This window comes from Vipera ursinii (genome assembly GCF_947247035.1).
Source record: "Vipera ursinii genome assembly, chromosome: 9".
In the NCBI taxonomy this organism is placed as follows: domain Eukaryota; kingdom Metazoa; phylum Chordata; class Lepidosauria; order Squamata; family Viperidae; genus Vipera; species Vipera ursinii.
The window spans coordinates 6594591-6614545 of NC_139523.1; the positions used below are offsets into that span (position 1 = coordinate 6594591).

Consider the following 19955-nt stretch of genomic DNA (forward strand, 5'->3'; position numbering starts at 1 on the left):
CACCTACAACGTCCGAAAGCAATTTGTTCCACTGGAGTTAATTGTCCTGACTGTTAGGGATTTTCTCCTTAATTCTAGGTTGCTTTTATCTGTGGATAGTTTTCATCCATTGTTTCTTGCCCTGCCTACAGGTGCTGGGGAAGAAGACAAATCACATGAATTGCAACACTTGTGTTTTAGCTGCAAAACTCTGTGGGAATCTGGCAATGGTTTGCAAGAGAGGAGGGGCCAAAGAACTAAAGATCCTCCCTGAAATCTGGCAAGATTCCTACCTCTAGGCCAGGGGTAGGCAACCTTTTATTCCAGGCTGGCTCAGGAATTCTGGGAGTTGAAGTCCATGAGTCATAAAAGAGCCAAGGTTGCCTACCCCTGCTCTAGGCCAGGGCTTTTCAACCTTTTCACCCATTGTACCACTTTTAGGATAGGCCAACATCCGAGTACCACCAGTCGCCTAGCAAGGTGTCAAAAACTTGATGACCAAAAAAAAGGGAAAAAAGTGATGAAGTACAGGTAGTCCTTGACTTACAACAGTTTGCTTAGTGACTGTTCAAAGTTACAATGGCATTGAAAAAAATGCCCCCCAAGCCACAGCCGAGCAAGACACTTGCCTGCCCGCCCGGCGGCGCTCTTCCTTCTGTCCGAGGTTTTCATTGTTGTGAGCATTTCTGTTGAGGATTGGCAGCGGGGGTGGGGTGGGGGGATGTTTGGTTTTTATTCCCCCCCGTCTGCTGGGTGCTTGCAGCAGGTTTGGTCACTTCAATGACCCTGGGACACTGTGACCGTCATAAATATGAATCAGTTGCCAAGCAGCTGAATGTAAATCACAAGACCCTGGAGATGCTTCAACATTCCAGCTGGATCCTGGCGCTGATCCTGGCACTTCTGCTGATTCCTGACAGTTCTGCAGCTCCAGCTCAGGTTTCTAGGATGGTCGCGTACCACCTGCCAGATGCCAATGTACCACAGGTGGTACCCGTACCACTGGTTGAAAAGCCCTGCTCTAGGCGAACAGCAATAAAGGAACTAGCCTGAGCCATTCGTTGTGATAGTCTCGGTTCCTTGAGCCTGACTAAAGCACACTTAGATCAAATTCTGAGAAGCTTTAAGGGAAGATCCCTCCTGGACGGACGAAGTGCAGAGGAATTGCCAATCCTCCCGGTGTGACCCTGAGTGAGATTTCTGCTTTACTTTTTTGCTGTTTTCTTTTTTTAGGGTCCTCAAGGTTATAAAGGCATGACTGGGAGTATTGGAGCTGTTGGTCCCCGGGTAATTTTCTGTCCCTTTTATGTTCATTTCTATTTTTTTTTCATTAATTACCCAGCCCCATGGGGCTAGTAGTGTTGGGGTAAAAGAGCTCCTTCTCTCGTTTTCCTGGGCAAAATTCCTTAGATGAGGAGGGGGGAAAAATAGCAAAATGTCACATTTCCCTTGAAAGACGTGTGGTTTATGCACGTTTCCCTGCATTCTGCCTGGCTTGCCACAAGGAGGTCGACTGCCAGGAAGAACTTCTTGGATGGATTCATAAGGGACACTAAAGGAGCCATGCACCTGTAACGTTCTCCTTCTTGGTCTATTTTTGAACTTTGCAAATGGTGGACACTGCTTGGAAATGGGAAATGGCTTGATCTACCCTTTGCCTCCAAAAAAGCACGGTCGTAATAAATAGTAGCATTTTAAGAGAGGAAGGGAGGGAGGGAAAGAAAGAAAAAAAGAGAAAGAGAAAGAAAAAGGAAGGAAGGAAAGAAGGAAGCTGTAATCCAGGGGTCTTCAAACTCGGCCCTTTTATGACTCATGGACTTCAACTCCCAGAATTCCTCAGCCAGCATGCCTGGCTGAGAAATTCTGGGAGTTGAAGTCCATGAGTCATAAAAGGGCCGAGTTTGAAGACCCATGCTGTAATCCTTTCATGACAGCATTTAGAATTTGGGGGTGATTCTGATCCCGAGAATTTCCATCCTAAAAACCCTCCTGTACCCACTTATAAAACCTGATGATTGGCATTCATTACATCCTGTAAATTTGACTCTGAGAGAATATGGGATGCTTAAGCAAGGCAAGATCTGAGCGATGGATTTCTTGATCTGCGGCTCTCAAGGTTACAGCACTTGAAGTTACCTGGGCCCGTCTCCAGTGCTGCTCACCTCTTAGCCATACATTTTCTCACACTTTCAGAGTTTAAGAGTAATGGTGCCCAGATTGCCCCCATTTTCCTGACCTGGCAGCTTTTTCTGATGTGCTGGGATTATTCTAGTGAGAGGCCAGGAACCTCAGTTCCTTGCATCACACGAAGCCTCAAAGAACCCAAACTGGTGTAACTGGTCTGTTGAGCAAAGGTAGTCACTGGCTTGCAGTTAGCCCATTATGCGTAATTGAAGGGCCGCAGCCAAAATGGATTTGCTCAGGCCAATCCTGTTGCATAAACACTTTTACTCATTATTTTCTCTGTAACCATGATTTAGGGCGAAGATGGTCCCAGGGGCCCCCCAGGACAAATTGGAGAGAAGGGAGAAATTGTGAGTAATTCCCCCCCCCCTGAAGAACTGCATTAAATCTTTGAAAAGCGGAGCTCCATACAAAAAGCGCTAATGACACTCTACAGATAGTTCTCAAGTTGCAGTTGACCCAAAAACGTAGCTTATGACCGGATTCTGGAGTTCTGATGCTCCTCATTCACATGACCAAACTTTGGGCGTTCAGCAACATGGCTGCTGTGGGACCATTTGCAGTATCCCACAATCTTGGAGCTGCATTTTTTATGATAGTTTTGCCAAAAATGGCCCTTCCAATTTTTGGCAAAACTGTGCCTATAGCAAACCATTGGTCCACATAACGACCACAATGTTCACTTAACAACTACTTTGGCTGCTTTAGGACTACCACATTTGTTTAACCATCAACTGCAAAAACAGTCATAAACGGTCACGCATGTGATAACCGTTATGTCGTACGACCATAATGGGCAGGCTCCATTACAATTGTCTGTCAAGAACTATCTGTGTTGTAATTAATTTATTTGTTCCTTTTCATTCCTGGGGGAGAACTGAATAGCTCCCACCACACAGTGGATTAATACAGTATATGTGTGTATTAAAGCTGGCAATTCTACTTCCTCCTCCTTCCAAGGAATTTGCAGAACTTGAATACTCTTCTGCAAGAAATACTCTTCTCCATGTATTTTTGGAATTATTTATTGAAGTAAATAAAGCTGAAAAATCGGGTTAGAGTTTCAGAGCTGAGGCCTCTGTGACTTCTCAGTCTGGACCTACAGTCCTGGGATGTCTGAATGGTCTCTCATTCAAGAATTAGCCCAGTCCAGCCTTGTTTGTATGTTCTGATGCCCTTATTCATGAAGCAACCTTTGCTTTTCTTAAAGCCCTGAACTTCGGAGGTTAGCATTCAGTTGATTTCCTGGACTTACCGTGTTTCCCCCAAAATAAGACCCAGTCTTCCCCCCCCGCCGCCAAAATAGACACCAGGTCTTATTTTGAGGGGATGCCTTTTCCCCTGTGTCACCTTGCAGTGGCGGTACTGACAGCTCAGCTGGCCCACTCACTGCCTCTCGCACGTGTTGCCGTCCCCCCCTCCCCCCAGCCTCCATTTTACCATCAGAGGCCTTCGGGAAAGGCCTCTCCAGCTGAGAATGGAGCTCCGGATTGATGCGCGTCACCCCCAGCCTCCATTTTGCCATCAGAGACCTTCATGAAAGGCCTCTGCAGCCAAGAATCGAGCTCCAGATTGACGCACGCTGTGCCCCCCGGCCTTTCTTGGTTCTCGGCTGCAGAGGCCTTTCCTGAAGGCCTCTGACAGCAAAATGAACACCGGGGTGATGCGCGCGAGCAGCCATACAAGAATTGGGGGTCGGGGCATGGGAAGCCTGGCTGCAAGCAGGTTCAGGGCGCGTGGGGCAGCTTCATCCCCCCACCCCCCACCCTAGCTTGATTTTTAAGGTATGTGCCTTACCCCAAAACTAGGGATTGTTTTGGTAGTAGGGCTTATATTAGGCCCATCCCACCAAAAAATCAAGCTAGGGCTTATTTTCGGGGTAAGGTAAAGGTAAAGGTTCCCCCGCACATGCGTGCTAGTCATTTCCGACTGTAGGGGCCAGTGCTCATCTCCATTTCAATCCCGAAGAGCCAGCGCTTGTCCGAGGACGTCTCCGTGGTCATGTGGCTGGCATGACTAGACGCCAAAGGCGCACGGAACGCTGTTACCTTCCCACCGTAGTGGTCCCTATCTTTCTACTTGCATTTTTACGTGCTTTCGAACTGCTAGGTTGGCAGAAGCTGGGACGAGTAACAGGCGCTCACTCTGTTACGCGGCACTCGGGATTCGACCCGCCAAACTGCCGACCTTCTGATCGACAAGCTCAGCGTCTTAACCCACTGAGCCACCGCGTCCCTTTACCTTTACCTTCATTTTCGGGGTAGGGCTTATTAAAACATGGCAGTACTTCGCAAGTACTTGTTAGTATTGTTAATGGTATAAGGTTTTCTGCTTGAGCATGGGATTGGACTAGAAGACCTCCAAGGTCCCTTCCAACTCTGTTATTCTGTTATTCGTGATGGTTGCTATACTAACAGAGCCTTTGCTTTCTTCTTTTTGAGGGTCCTCGTGGATTCAGCGGTTCTCAGGGCGAAATGGGCCCCAAAGGAACACGGGTGAGTACAATTTCTTTCCAGCCCAGCGAGATTTGGGATTAATCACCTAGGGAAGCTTGCTTAATTTTCCATTAGAGGTCAGAAATAATGTCTCACTCTTTTCCCCCCTCCTTCTAGGGGCTTCCTGGGATTGATGGCAAAGATGGATTTCCTGGCACTCCTGGGGTGAAGGTAAGAAGATGCCCTCAAGAAGTGCAACATCTGGCTACTCATGGTTAATCTCAGAAAGCTGAGTAGGGTCAACAGCAGCACATTTGGATGGAAGAACCACCATGACCATGCTAGCATGGGTGCTGTCTTGACTTTTTTGACCAGCCCTTCCATCAGCCCACCTTCACCTAGGGGAAAAATATCCAGGGATGAAATGGGGGGAAGTTATTCTTTTAGGGCCATCAGAACTGGGGCTGCAAGCTAAGAGTCTAGGACAGATTTTCTTGTGTTTTCCTGAGCAGGGAGCCGGGTCCTAACCTAGAAAATACAGATGTCCCTCCCCACTTTATCTCCCTGCAGATAAATAAATTATTCTCTGGTCCAGTTTGATTCCTGATGACTTCAGGGAAATGGTCACCTATGATGTTTTCTTGGAAATGATCCTGAAGTGGGTTGCCAGACCATTCTCCTAAGATGCTTTTCAACTTCCCCTGTAATCCTCCAGATCTGTGTGACAGTGGTTGGCCTTACTAAGCTTTTTGAAATCAACCAGGAATAGCCAGATGTTGCCATGACCGTAACATGTTTTGGATGTCTTAAGACTCATGAGGTAGTGTAACTGCTAATTTAATGGAAGTCACGTAACCCTAACCCTATTAACATTACTATTTTTATGTCCTTGTTAGTGGGGCTGAATGCTGTAGGTTGCAAGAGAGGATGGTGGGGGTTAGAAGAAGCATGATTCTGGATCAACATACATTTGTCTCGGTACGATTTAGCCTTCCTTTTCCCTTGGTTAACATTTCTATTAACATCTTGGTTGATGAGGTGGTGAATTGTTTATTGATCTGCAGAGGACATAACTTTGGTGAATTAGATTATACCTTGATATGCTAGAAATGGAATTCAGTTCAAAACAATGTTGATAGATGAACGAAATGGGCTGTAAAGCACACAATGAAGTTACGCACACTTAAGAAAGAGAAATCCAGTGCAGAGGTGGTAGAAAAAAAACACACACCTTGAAACCGTGCTTGATAGCAAAACTGGATATGAGACAGCAAGGTGAAGTCAGAACAAAGAAGGGAAATGCAATTTTAGCCTGCAGCAACAGAGTATAATGGCCAAGTCATGGGAATCAGTCCACTTGACAGGTATTCCTCGAGTTATGGGCACAGTTGGGGCTGGGGTTTCTGTCCCTCAGTGATGTGGTCATTAAGGGAGTCACCACAATGACTGCACCCAGTCTTGCAACCTTTCCCACTGTTTAAATGAATCTGGCTTTCCCCATTGACTTTGCTTGTTTGAAGCCCTCTGGGAAGGTTGACAGTGGTGATCACGAGACACACCGCCTCCCTCGGGACGCTGCAACCATTGTGAATAGAAGCTGGTTTCCAAACATGGCCCAAATGTTGGTCATGTCATTATGGAGCTGCTTCGATGGTCATAACGCAAGGACCAGTCATAAGTCCACTTTTTTCAGTGCCATCATATCTTTGAATGGTCCCTAAACAAATGGTTCTACGTTGAGGGATAGCTGTACTTTGCTTTAGTCAGATCTACAGGCTGGGATATTCCATTTGAAATTTAGTTTAAGTTCTGTTTTAGTTTTAAAGACAGGAAATAAAAGATCCCCTCTGTCGGGTAGCCCAGGGGTCCCCAACCGCCGGTCCGTGGACGGTTCTAGGCCACGGCATGCCAGCAACCGGTCCGCACAAACAGGCATCCGCGAGATGCAGGCAGCACACAAAACCTTGGTGGAGCAGTGGGCTAATGCCTCCTTAAGTAACACCAGCTGCCCGCAATTAGTGCAGGTTCGAGTCCCACCAGGCTCAAGGTTGACTCAGCCTTCCATCCTTCCGAGGTAGGTAAAATGAGGACCCAGATTGTTGGGGGCAATAAGCTGACTTTGTAATAATGCCGCTTGGGTGTGTGTGTGTGAAAGCCCTAATAAGCAGGCATATACATAGAATGAAGGCTACTGCTAAGCTTGTAAGCCGCCCTGAGTCTTCGGAGAAGGGCGGGATATAAATGGAATTAAAATAAAATAAATAAATAAATAAAACCATAAACCCTCCGGTCTGTGAAAAAAATCTCTCTCCACGGAACCGGTCCCTGGTGCTCAGAAGGTTGGGGACCTCGTTTTACGACCATAATTGAGCCCCAGATTCCCAGTGCTAAGCAAGACGCTGGTTAAGTCAGTTGTGCCCCATTTTATGACCTTTCTTACCACAGTTAAGTGAACCCCTGCAGTTGTTAAGTGAGTAGCACGGTCGTTAAGCAAACCTGGCTTCCCCCATTGACTTTGCTTGTCAGAAGGTCGCAAAAGGGGATCACACGACCCCGGGACAACCGCAACAGTCATAAATACATGCCACTTGCCAAGCGTCCAAATCACGTGACCATGGGGAGGCTGCAACGGTCATAAGTTTGAAAAACGGTCATCAGTCACTTTTCAGTGCTGTTGTAACTTCGGACGGTCGCTAAATGAATGTTGTAAGTCGAGGACTACCTGCATTTGCCATTCTCTTTGCATCTTTCCTAATATTACAGAAGATAGAATAATGGAGTTGGAAGGGACCTTGGGGGTCTTCTGGTCCAAACCCCTGCTTGAGTAAGAGACCTTGTGTCATGTCAGACAAATGGTGGTCCATTCTCTTTTTGAAGAGTTCCAGACCTTCAAGCTTAATCAGGAAGCTAAGATGGTCCTCACCGTGTAGATGAAGGACAACTGAACGTTGATCAGCTCCTCAAGCTTGGTTACCTTACTCTTGAGCTTCTGGCATCTCTTAGACTTGTTTTATATGTATTATTTTTTTTTATTCCCATTTATATTCCGCCCTTCTCCGAAGACTCAGGCTTACAATCTAAAGCACAAATCAATGTGCTTAGCAATAGCCTTCATTGTACAGTATGTATATGCCTGCTTATTAGGGCTTCCCCCCCAAGCGGCATTATTACAAAGTCAGCTTAATTGACCCCAACAATCTGGGTCCTCATTTTACCTACCTGGGAAGGATGGAAGGCTGAGTCAACCTTGAGCCTGGTGGGACTCGAACCTGCACTAATTGTAGGCAGCTGGTGTTACTTAAGGAGGCATTAGCCCACTGCTCCACCTTCTATGAAATTATCTTACCGGGACTTCACAGCAGCCTGAATGCTGGTCCAGAAAAAGGGATTTTAAGTTTAGGGCTGAATGTTTTAGAGACACGGGAAGAGAAAATCAAGTGGTAGCAACAGAGGAGGATATTTGTAGCTCGGGGTTGAACTGTGAGGTCCTTGGTGGCCTCTGATGGACCTCTCAAGTTTTCCAAAATACAGCCAGCCACTTAGCTCCAAAGTCATAAACCTTCCCCACTGTAAACTCTCAGTCGCTTTCACGCAGACATGCACACCCCACGGCCAGGTTGATGGAGACTTAGCGACGTCCATTTATTCCCTCTCTTTTTTTTTGTCATATAGGGAAGTGTGGGTCAGCCAGGCCTTCCAGGGCCTCTGGGACACAGAGGAGTGGCTGTAAGTATCGTGTGGTTCCAAAATATGTTCCATCCACCCAAAACTAGATTTGCCAAAGTTTAAAAATCAAATACCTGCTGTTTAATTCTCCTCCAAACAACAACACCACCAACAACAAAAACCAGCCCAAAGCCCCCAACATCCCTGGAAGCCTTTTCTGATATGAAATCACCAGGTTTTTGTTAAAAATGGGCTGGTACCTGCCCAAATTGTAATTGCTGCAAATTGGAGATCTAATGGAAAATTATGTATTATGGGCAAGTTCAGGAAATCTCCTACCAAAAGTGAAAAAGCCAGACAGATGGGGAATTGTCGGGAATGGCTACAGAAATGGGTTCCTTCCAATAAAACAGGAGAGTCACTTGTGTCCAGCGAAATAATTGCATCCGTAATTGTTGCTGAATTTCAAAACACCGCTTATTTTTCCCAGGTTGGCAGAAGTTCTAAAATGATGCCAGGGCATCGTGACAGGACAGTTGGTGGAGTAGTTAAAGGCACTGGAATTTTTAAAAAAACCTTCTGTTTCTGTTTAGAAACAATGTAGATGACCTTCGTCCAGATCCTCTCTCTCACCCCTGGAAGGAAAAAAAAAGATTTTCTGAAAACGTTGCCAAGAAAAGCGACAGGAATTTGTTCATGTAGACCAAGGGTATCTTACTTTGGCAACTTTAAGACTTATGGACTTCAACTTTCAGAGTTCCCCAGGTGGCCAAAGGGAATTCTGGGAGTTGAAGTCCATAAGTCGTAAAGTTGCCACGGTTGGACACCCCTGATATAGACACCAGACGTCAAGTCTGACTTGAAGGCAATGACAGCCAGTTTGGTGTGATGGTGATGCTGGATTGGAAGCCAGGAGACCATGAGTTCTTCTCCTGCCTTGGACACAAAGCCAATTGGGTGGCCTCGGGCCAGTCACCCTCTCTCAGCCCTAGGAAGGAAACAATGGCAAACCACTTTGAAAATCTTGCCAAGGGACTTGGCCAGGTGGTCAAGTCTGCTTTGAAGGGACATCCCAGGCCACTAAGGTGTTGTTTGACTGAGCTTCCCATCTCATGCTATTTTGGAACAGTGCCCCACTCTGGGAGAAAATGATTCCGGAGCTTCCAATTGGCTTCTCTGCAGCCAGATCATCGAATGAATCATCCTATAGGGAGGCTTGGTGTACAGCAAGTAATTTGGATTTTTCTTATCTCCCCAAAGGGTTTGCCAGGCACTCCTGGGAGCAAAGGTGGTCCTGGGGAGAAGGTATGGTCGTGAGCCTCTTCCTGTTCTTCTTAACTTGAATCATTCGCTTCTTTTACCTCTTCCAAGCACTTCTGATGAATTGGGAGTGGATTATATGCATTTTCTTCTTAATGTCTTCCCAGGGCCAGCCCGGGGCACGTGGTCCGCCAGGCTTACCTGGGCCATCTGGAAAAATTGTAAGTAAAAGAGGATTTCCATCTCTTTCTCTCTCCTCTCAACCTCACTTTGTAGAACATTGGGGGGGGGGGAAGTTCCTTTCATTGCCTTTTTTGTTTCCTATTACCCTCTCCTTTTTTTTCTTTTTTCTTTTGCATTATTCATCCTTTTTTAAAACCAAGATGATTCCCAAAACAATTCCTTTCTGTTTGGCTGTCCCTCCATCTCACCGTTTCCAGGTTTCAGCCGAGATTGTATCTGGAGATACTTAAGAGGCCCTTGCAGAAGGAGAAGCGAGGGTCTGGGGAACTCCCCAACCCGAAATCTTGAGCGTCCTGCCTTTTCAGAGGGCCTCACCCACGTTTGCCATAAAGCTTTGGGGAAGCCCGTGGCCTTTGGTGTTCCGAACCCTTTGAAGTGGCCAAAAAACCATATTCCCACGGGGAAATGGAAGCTTTGCTGCTTCTTAGATGGATCTGCACGGTCAAGGCGTTCTGCGGTTGTTGTTTTTTTCTTCATATTGCAAATAATTTTGTCTAATAGTAAAGTCGGAGAAGGGAAAACGCAGAAGTTCAGACTGGCTGGCTTAAGAGGGTTTGAGGCGGAAAGTCCATTTAGTAATAAGGATGAGTGATCTGCCATTACTTTCAGGCAGGCCTTTTTAAAAAATGTCCTAATTACAGGTAGTCCTTGACTGATGCCCGTAACTGAGCCCAGAATTGTTGCTGTTCCTACCTGAGATAGTTATGAAGTGAATTTTGCCCCATTTTACGATCTCACTGGCCACAGATGTTAAGTGAATCGCTGCAGTCGTTCAGTTAGGGACACGGTTGTTAAGTGAATCTGGCTTCCCCGTTGACGTTGTTTGTCCGAAGGTCACAAAAAGTGACCCTGGGATCTTGGGACACTGCGACCGTCATAAATATGAGTCAGTTGCCAAGCGTCTGAATTTTGATCACGTGACCCTGGGGATGCTGCGACGGTCGTAAGTGTGAAAAATGGCCATAAATCACTTTTTTTTGCATTGTAACTTCGAACAGTCTCTTAATGAACTGTTATAGGTCAAAGACTACGTGTATATTATTGTTTAATAATAATACTATATTATTACTGATAATAATATATTATGATTGGTCACATACCCAGATGTTTAGACTGGATTTGACTTTTTTATCCAGTTGTTCAGTATTTCAGGAGGGGGAAGAGGAGGGGGAGGGGCAGGGGTAAGAATAAGGGTAGAAGGACATTGCGGATGACCCCTGACCTTCGGTCCTTCCACCGTGACCTGAAGACGTGGTTGTTCCAACAAGCGGGCCTGGACTGACTACGGTTTTAATTAGCTTTTTACTGATTTTTAAATTGTCATATAACTATTTTATTTACTGTTTAATTCTTTTTTAAATTTTCTATTTTATGTTTTTAATTTTTATTGTTGTGCGCCACCCTGAGTCCTTAGGGAGAAGGGCAGCATATAAATTTAATTAATTAAATAAATAAATAAATAATTAAATAATTAAATAAATAAATAAATAATATAGCTGCCTTTTCCAGTGGATTCTACAATCGTGTGGTGTCTCCTCAAGAACTACCCAGGTCATTTAGCCCAGGCCGGCTAATAATTGTTTATTTTTTAAAGCCATCTTCATGTCACCTTTCTTGTCTGTAAACATAGAAATAAAGGAATTCAAGAAAGAAAAGCTTGAACTTTGTACAATTCCCTGCGTGAGGAGAAAGTCCCGGGCTCCTTATCTGCCATTTTGCTGGTTCTATCAAATTCCCCAAAAGGGGGATGGCTATGATGCCTGCACTTCCAGTTGCTGCCAGATGGGGGCAGCATTGCCCTATGAAATAATACAAGCAATTCAGCAAAGGCCAGGAGCTGTGCAGAGTTGAACAAATCATATGTAAATAACTTTGACTTACTTTCAGAGCAGGCATTTTCTCTTTCATTCAGTATTTATTTCTCCTGCCACAGGTTTTTGAAGCAAAATGCTACATATTTTTTTTTGTCTTTTTTCCTTCACTGCCTCTTTTAGGGAGAGCCTGGTCCACCAGGAGCAGTGGGTCTTCAAGGCAGCGCTGGTTTGAAAGTAAGTCTGCAAAGAATTGTAAGCTTACAAGTTCCTACAACTTACCACTCTCCTATTCTAATATTCCAACTTTTCCCCTGTGAGGTGAAGTCTTTCTTCCATCATGTGGGTGACAGAGAATGGATTTCAGTTGTCCATTTAATTTTCCAAAAAAAGTCTTGATTTTTTTCCCTAAGACTTTTGAGAGGTGTGATCCATCCTCTCCTCTTAAGATACAATGTTCTTTTTTTTTTTGCAAATCCTGCTCTTCCATTCAGGCTGGAGTTACTGTGTGTTATAATGGTCCTTCAAGGATTGAATGACAACTTTGGGCCTCTCTCATCATGGGCCTCGGTGGCTGGGACTTCTGGAAGGTGTAGTTCCACCCTTTGGGGGGAACTCAGGTTCCTGAACTCCTGTTTTGGGTCGAGAGCTGAGAGTGAAGGGCGAATTGGACCTCCTGACTCAGTCTTTCAACACAGACTCAACTAGGAAGTCATGCCTGCTAATAACTAATTTTATTATCGTGTTATAGAAAGAGAACCTTGCAAGGCTGAATATGCTCTATCTTTGAGAACAAAGGAAGGGCTTGTCTGAGTCACTTAGATTACAGTTCTAGCCGGGTTTTTTTTTGTCATAGAACGCTCAGAACGGAGTTCCGGTACCTTTTTTGGATGGAACCTTGTATGGTAGGCAAGGCGGGTTGTATGACGTGTGAGTTCCGGCACCTTTTTCTTTTTCAAAAAAAAGCACTGGTTCTAGCCCAGATCCAGGTTTTTCCTTATCTGACTGTGGTCTTGATTGCACCTGTTCCTCATGGTTATTCCTTCTGCTCATGACCATCTGATCTTCCACCCTCTCTTTTGCAGGGAGATCGGGGTGAGAGGGGGCCTACAGGACCTCCAGGGCCACAGGGAAAAGTGGTGAGTATGAACTCTTGGATCCATACAGATCCCTTTTTCTTCCTGCCAAGAAGGAAACAGAGATTCTTGGAAACTCCAACTCCTCCAGACGATGGTCTCTTCTATCTGCACGGCTGTTCTCCACATTCTTATGACTCCTGTGCTAGTAGACTATGTCGGTTGCTTGGTTCATTGAAGTACATTGATTCAAAAATGGTTACCCTAGGGCAGGGGTAGGCAACCTCGGCTCTTTTATTACTCATGGACTTCAACTCCCAGAATTCCTGAGCCAGCCGAGCTGGCTCAGGAATTCTGGGATTTGAAGTCCATGAGTCATAAAAGAGCCGAGGTTGCCTACCCCTGCCCTAGGGTGCACCACTGCATCTAATCGAAGGTTACAAATAGACAGACACAGAGAGTATGTCACTGTTTTTATGAGGTTTACGTGACTTCCACCATACCTCTTGCTTTACACAGTGTAGGGATATACTTATTCTGACACCAGGAGGCAGTACATGACCAATTTCATTCTTTTGGAAATTCACAGAGTTGGAAGGCACCTCGGAGGTCATCTAGTCCAACCCCTTGCTCAAGCAGGAAACCCTACACCATTTCAGACAATGTTTGTCTAATCTCTTCTTAAAAACTTCCAGTGTTGGAGTATTCACAATCACTGAAGGCAGGTTGTTCCACTGATTAATTGTTCTAACGGTCAGGAGATTTCTCCTTAGTTCTAGGATGCTTCTCTCTTTGGTTAGTTTCCATCCGTTGCTTCTTGTCCTGCCTTCAGGCGCTTTGGAGAATAGCTTGACTCCCTCTCCTTTGTGGCAGCCCCTGAGATACTGGAACACTGCTATCATGTCACCCCTAGTCCTTCTCTTCGTTAAACTTGACATACCCAGCAACCGTTCCTTATATGTTTTAGCCTCCAGTCACCTGATCATCTCTGCACTCTATCCAGAGTCTCAGCATCTTTGTGGTGCCCATATGTGTGTTTGTGTGGTGTATACATGTGCTTTCTGAAATGGGGACAGGAGAGAAAGGTGTTGCTTCCTAAATTTTGGCATGCTAGGAAAAGGAAGGTTCAATGCCCTTTAGGTTTGATGGATAAATAGCTTGAAAGAAAATTCAAAATTTTGTTACCATCTGCGTTGACAGCAGTGAGAATCTCATACAGACAGTCCTCAACAACCATTTGTTTAGAGATGGTTCAAAGATACAACAGCACTGGAAAAGGTGACTTATGACCATTTTTCACACTTATGACCATTGCAGTATCCCCATCAAAATTCGGGCACTTGGCAACTGGCTTGTATTTCCTGATGCTTCCGTTGTCCTGGGGTCCTGTAATCACCAACTGTCACCTTCCTAACCGGCTTCTCACAAGTAAAGCCAATGGGGGAAGCCGGATTCACTTCACGACTAGATGATTTGCTTAACACCTGTGGTGATTCGCCTGTGGCGATAATGGTCGTAAAAGTCAGCAAACTTCACTCAACAACTGCCTTGTTCAGCAACGAAAACTTTGGGCTCAGTTGTGGTTGTAAGTTGAGGAATGGCCTATTCATCATGATTAAATCAACACTGGGCAACCTTCTGATGACAGATGGTCACCATGAACACAGGGGGAGAGGGGGGGGGCAGACTGAAATCCAAAGCAGGTGAGCCAGATTAAAAGAGTCTCTGCATTTTTTCCTGGATGTTTTTCTCTGCAGGATGCAGAGAGAATGACATTTTTCAACAGTAAACCTACAGAGACTCTTCAACTTACGACCACAGCAACTTTCTTGCCATGGTTAACTTTGAACAGTCACTAAATGAATTGTTGTAAGTTGAGAACTGTCTATAATTCACACCAGCGTTGTGGGATGATAAGGGTTGCTCCCTTTTTGAACTTTTTTTTAAAAAAAGGGAACAATCCCATCAGGTGGGTTGGAACGTAAAATTGCTTGACGTAGCCAAAGTCTGATCTTCAAAATATAGCTGGCCTTACTATGAGACAACTTGACACAGATGATTGACGTGTAGCCTACATGTCAATCATCTGTGTCAAGTTGCCTCATAGTAGGGCCAGCTATATTTAAGGCAAGAACACTTATTTATTTATTTATTTAATTAGTTTTTCTACGCCGCCCTATTCCTGAACGACTCAGGGCGGTTTACAGGGCAATATTTAAAAGACAATATAAATTAAGATTAAAATAGAATTAAAAAGAATTAAATTAATAGTAGCCCAACAATAAAACAATGTTAAAACTTAAAACTAAAAACCCACTGAGTCCAGGCCAGATAGATCGAAAAGCCAGGTTTTCAGGTCCCGGCGAAACGAGCGCAGGTCGGGGGCAGTCCGGAGTTCCACTTAACTTTGCTAATTGTTTAGCTTTCTCTAACCGTATGAAGAGAACGCCTGTTTGGTGTAGTGGGGAAGGCATTATTGGGTCCTCGAGAGCCAGAAACTGGGAGTGTGTGAGTTCTAGTTCTGCCTTAGGCACGAATCTAACTGAGTGACCTTGGGCCAATCACTTTCTCTCAGCCTTAGGAAGAAGGCAATGACAAACCAATTTTGAAAGTCCTCGCCCAGAAAACTCTGGAAAATTGTCTAGTCTCACCAAAATTGGACCCAGCTCAATGGAAGGAAATACATTTGCAAAAATCTTTGAGGATGCCCTTATATTTGGAAAAAAATAAAATAAAACCAGCCTTGATCAGTGGCTAATGCAAAGATTTATATTGTAATCCTTAAAATGAATTTAGATCCTTCCTACCATTTAAGATGCAAAGCACAGGGGCTATCAGCCATGTCAGACTTAAGAGCTATCATGCCCATCCTCAATTTATGGCTTTAGCGTGTATCCACCAGGCAGGGTAGAAGTTATGGCTGGTTAATTAACAACACTTTGCTTTTATGAATTGTATATCTTTCAGACAGCCTGTGAAAGGAGCTAAGCTATTCCACATAAAGTCCTTGCCAGCTATTCTTTCGTGGCCTGCAGATACAGTAAAACTTTGATTTTTATGGCCCAACTGGGAGGAAAGGATGCATTATAAACCCAAATATATTCAATCTACAGACATTATCTGGACTGATTCACTAAAATTTGTTCTTTGGCAAATTCAGTTTTGTCCTTTACATCCAAAACCTCTTCAGAGGACCTTGGTGCTGGCTGAGCTTGGTTGCTCAGACAGCATCATAATTGCTAGCGCTGATGATGATACCTATTTTGGTAATGAAACATCTGCAAGAAAACAACCAATTATCAGAGAGGTCCACGGAGCGCTCATTTCAACCCTGAGCTACAAATATTCTCCTTTATTGATTAAAACCTATTGAGTGTAAAATTCAGGCGTTATTGTAGGAGAAAGAGACTGTGTGTGTGTGTGTGTGTCTTGTCTTTGTTCTATTCCTTTTTTTTTCCTGCCTCACATTTTATTTTCCTTTTTCCCCTCTTCCCTTCCAGGGCCTTAAAGGAGAACAGGGCCCCCCTGGAATTCCGGGGCCACAAGGCCTCCCAGGAGTTAAAGGCAGCAAGGTAACCTTTTGACCTTCCTGACTTGAAGCCAATTTTCTGTGATCAGCGGTGGTCAATTTGAAATCCCTGATTTTGTTTTGATTTTTTTTTTAAACATGCTCTGCAAGATTTTATTTTATTTTTTGCAATCCCCATTTTTCCCGGCAACCAAATTTTTCCAGCCAGTGTTGCATGACTTCATGTAGCATTGTGAAGTTTAAAATGTTAACCGATTCACAAAGACCAGGGGGGTGGGGAAAGCAGATTGGATAATAGCTTATACCAGGGGTGCCTGGTATAAGCTGACTCAGGAATTCTGGGAGTTGAAGTCCATGAGTCATCAAAGAGCCGAGGTTGCCTACTCCTGGCTTATATGTTCTCACAGAACAGATCAGATTCGACAATGTAATGAGATTTGGGCCACTTGAAATATTTAATGAAAATGTTTTGATTGTGGAGATGTTTGAGTGCTATTTATTAGAGTTATTGTGGTCAGAGCACTCTGATGGGTTAAGTTACTGACCCTCAGATTACAGATGCCCCCCCAAAAGGGGTTTTTGTGTGTGTGTGAAATGGTGGCCTTGCCCACTTCTAAGGCCATGATGAGAATGACCTTGGGAAGAGATGCTACTTAGAGAACAGATTTATTGTTTTATTTTTAACAACCCTGAAATCCCTCGCATCAGGATGGAGTCGACTGAACACAGCTTGAGCATTTACTGGCTGGATTCCCTTCCTGATGTCTATGCGGAGTTTGCAGTAGACAATTGCTCCTTGTGCCCAAGAGAGACATATCTGCCGCTACCTAGGATCAAACTTGCAGCCTCCTGATTGTGAGGCGAGAGCTCCACCACTAAGCCACCACGCTGCTCTGCCTAGAGAACAGATAAGAGAGGGAATAACCCACAGCTGCAGAAAGGGTGTAGAAAGAGGGTCAGAAGGGACCCTTCGCAAGTTCTCAAGCTCTAAAGGTGATGGCAGGAGGTTTGTACTTTCAAACGTGCAAGATTCTGTTCACTATGTAGCCTTACAGTAAAGTAGAATGAGCTCACCCGGTCATTTTTTTTCTTACCTGGTCTAGCTGGGAAGGCTTATCTCAATCTTACATTTTGTAGCTGTGGACGATGCCCTCTCTTATCTGACCATTCCCTGGGCAGCTTCTCTCACCTCCAAGGTCATTCTCATCTAGCGTTATATCGCTTTGGGCTGTAGCTCTGCCCTCTCCTTTACTCAGCCCCACCACCATTGGCATGCAAGGCAGTTCTTAACACTCTTATCCCCCACTGAGACCCTGAATGAGCCGAATAACATGTAAAGTTGGTGGCCCAGAATGGAGACTTGGGTTCCTAATTAGAAAGCTGCTAGTAACAACAATAGTAAAGGTAAAGGTTCCCCCGCACGTGCGTGCTAGTTGTTTCCAACTCTAGGGGCCGGTGCTCATCTCCGTTTCAAAGCCGAAGAGCCAGCGCTTGTCCGAGGACGTCTCCGTGGTCATGTGTCCAGCATGACTAGACGCCAAAGGCGCACGGAACGCTGTTACCTTCCCACCGTAGTGGTCCCTATTTTTCTACCTGCATTTTTTACGTGCTTTCGAACTGCTAGGTTGGCAGAAGCTGGGACGAGTGACAGGCGCTCACTCTGTCACACGGCACTCGGGATTCGACCCGCCAAACTGCCGACCTTCCAATCGACAAGCTCAGCGTCCTAACCCACTGAGCCACCGCATCCCTAGTAACAACAATACAAGAACCTTTTTAGATCAGATGTATTTGTCCAGCATTTGGTTTTCTGCAGTAGCCAACCAGGTGGTCCATTGAAATCCCATAAGTGGTGTTGTTTGGTCATTCCCAAATGACATTGGTGGTGATTAGATTATATTCAATTTGGGAATTCTGTAGTCCCAAACCATCTGGAATAAACCTGTTGTGGACCTTCACAGAGTGCTGCAATAGATTGAACATCTTCTATATTTCATAATTTTTTCCCTTTTCCTTCCCGTAGGGCTTCCCAGGGAAAAGTGGATCCAAAGGAGATATTGTAAGTACATCTGTTGCATTTTTTTCCTTTTAATCATCGTTACTACACAGCTAGGCCAGGAAGCAACCAGCAATTTATTGTCTACTCTTTTGATCATATTTCATTTCTTTGACTTTTGATCTGGCGGTGCCTTCGGCATAAAATATTCCCTAGGCAGCCAACCAAACATACAAAGAGTTGTACAATTAATCCATAGAAATCGATGGAGAAACAGCAACAGATGCAGCCAAGTCAATAACTGTGAAATAAATAAGGAAAAACAGAAAGATTTTTGTTAGCTCAGAAAGTCTCAGCACGTGGGCAAGTGGAAGGATTAAATGGCCTGGGATAATGGAGACAAATACAGTAGGTGTCAGGCTCCTAAAACTGCAGCACAAGCTCCTAGAAGCAAGAGCTGACATGGACTCCCTTTAAGGAGTTTTAAGACCAACAGTTCGGGGTTAAAATACAGAATCTTGCGAAGTGAGATAAGAACCCTCCAAGCTTCTTTTATTAGTGCATTTATTAAGGCAGGATCTCTCTGAAGCTTTTTAAATCTCTTTTCCCCCAAGCAATCTGCATGATCAGCTAAGAATCTGCTTTTGCAAAAAAAAAAAATCAGCAACGCTCTCTCCGATCTGATTATTTGAGTCAGCTCAAAGTGGGCTTCAACAGTATGGATTAGGGGGGCTTCCTGCAGCCTCCTCCCCCCCAGCATGCCATTGCTGCCCACCCCCATCCCTCCAGGATCGTGAAATCACATTGTTGGCTTGCAGTAAAATGGCTGAATTTCAGAGGTTGGCAGTTGACTCCTCTTCAGATGGGGGGGGGGGGAGGAAATGAAGCTGGATGGACACCCTTCGACCTAGCCACCTCTCTCCCTGAAAAGTGGGCTGAATGAGCTTGACCCTACCCCTCCCACCAGCAGATCTAAAGACTGACATGTATAAAAGGGACACAATCAGTCATTGCAATGGCCACAATGCTATTTTCACTCTGTTGACTTAAAGCAGCAGATCCGGTGGATGTCTGTCCAGAGGTCAAAAACTATCTCCAAAGGTATGTTCCCTCTGCTCTGGTAGCTAGAGGACCTCTTTTCGTCTAGAACCTTCCAGATGAGACCTAGGCATTTTATGGCCCCTGGGCCACCTCTGGCCCTTCGGCTGTTTCTTTCCGTTTCACCTCAGGTCAGTTGGAATTTAGAAATGAAAAGTAAATAAGCGAGCCGCAGGATGAGGAGGAAGAAGCTGAGTCACGTCCGAATCTGTGTAGTTGCTCTGCACGCCTTCTGTCAGCTGGCGGTCACTGGTGGGCAAAGAGAGAAAGCACTTTTTTCTGCCTACACAATGCTTGCCTGTCAAGGTTCCAACTGACGAACCCAACCAAGCAAACGCCTTTGAGATGTTCCGATCTCTTAATGTAAAACTTTATTGAGTACATCACTTCGGCACTAATGAAAGCAAAACCGGCTCTAGCAAGACCCCTCCCAATCCCATATAGTAAAAGTATAGAATTTCCCCTTCTCCTTCTTGATCAGGTCACGCTGCCCAATTAGGTGGATAAATATTGTTATGAGAAAGTGTCTGGGTCTGGCCAGACACCTGGTGCACTGTCCTTGGTTCTCACAGTCTGGCTTTTCGATCTTTGAAGTCTGCATTCCAAACCCTTTCCCTTCCCCCCCCCAAGTTCGTTGGCAAGACCCCTCCCAATCCCATATAGTAAAAGAATAGAATT

General features: G+C 45.0%; 1 protein-coding gene across 1 annotated transcript in view; it reads left to right on the plus strand.

Moving 5' to 3' along the window:
- COL9A2 (collagen type IX alpha 2 chain) overlaps nt 1–19955 on the plus strand; it is a 68416-nt gene that overhangs the window by 36337 nt on the left and 12124 nt on the right. The window contains exons 15-25 of the mRNA XM_083370078.1: nt 1213–1266; nt 2460–2513; nt 4605–4658; nt 4776–4829; nt 8271–8324; nt 9525–9569; nt 9692–9745; nt 11762–11815; nt 12664–12717; nt 16155–16226; nt 18207–18242. Of these exons, the coding sequence (XP_083226204.1) occupies nt 1213–1266; nt 2460–2513; nt 4605–4658; nt 4776–4829; nt 8271–8324; nt 9525–9569; nt 9692–9745; nt 11762–11815; nt 12664–12717; nt 16155–16226; nt 18207–18242 (585 nt within the window). The remainder of the gene's footprint in view (nt 1–1212; nt 1267–2459; nt 2514–4604; nt 4659–4775; nt 4830–8270; nt 8325–9524; nt 9570–9691; nt 9746–11761; nt 11816–12663; nt 12718–16154; nt 16227–18206; nt 18243–19955) is intronic.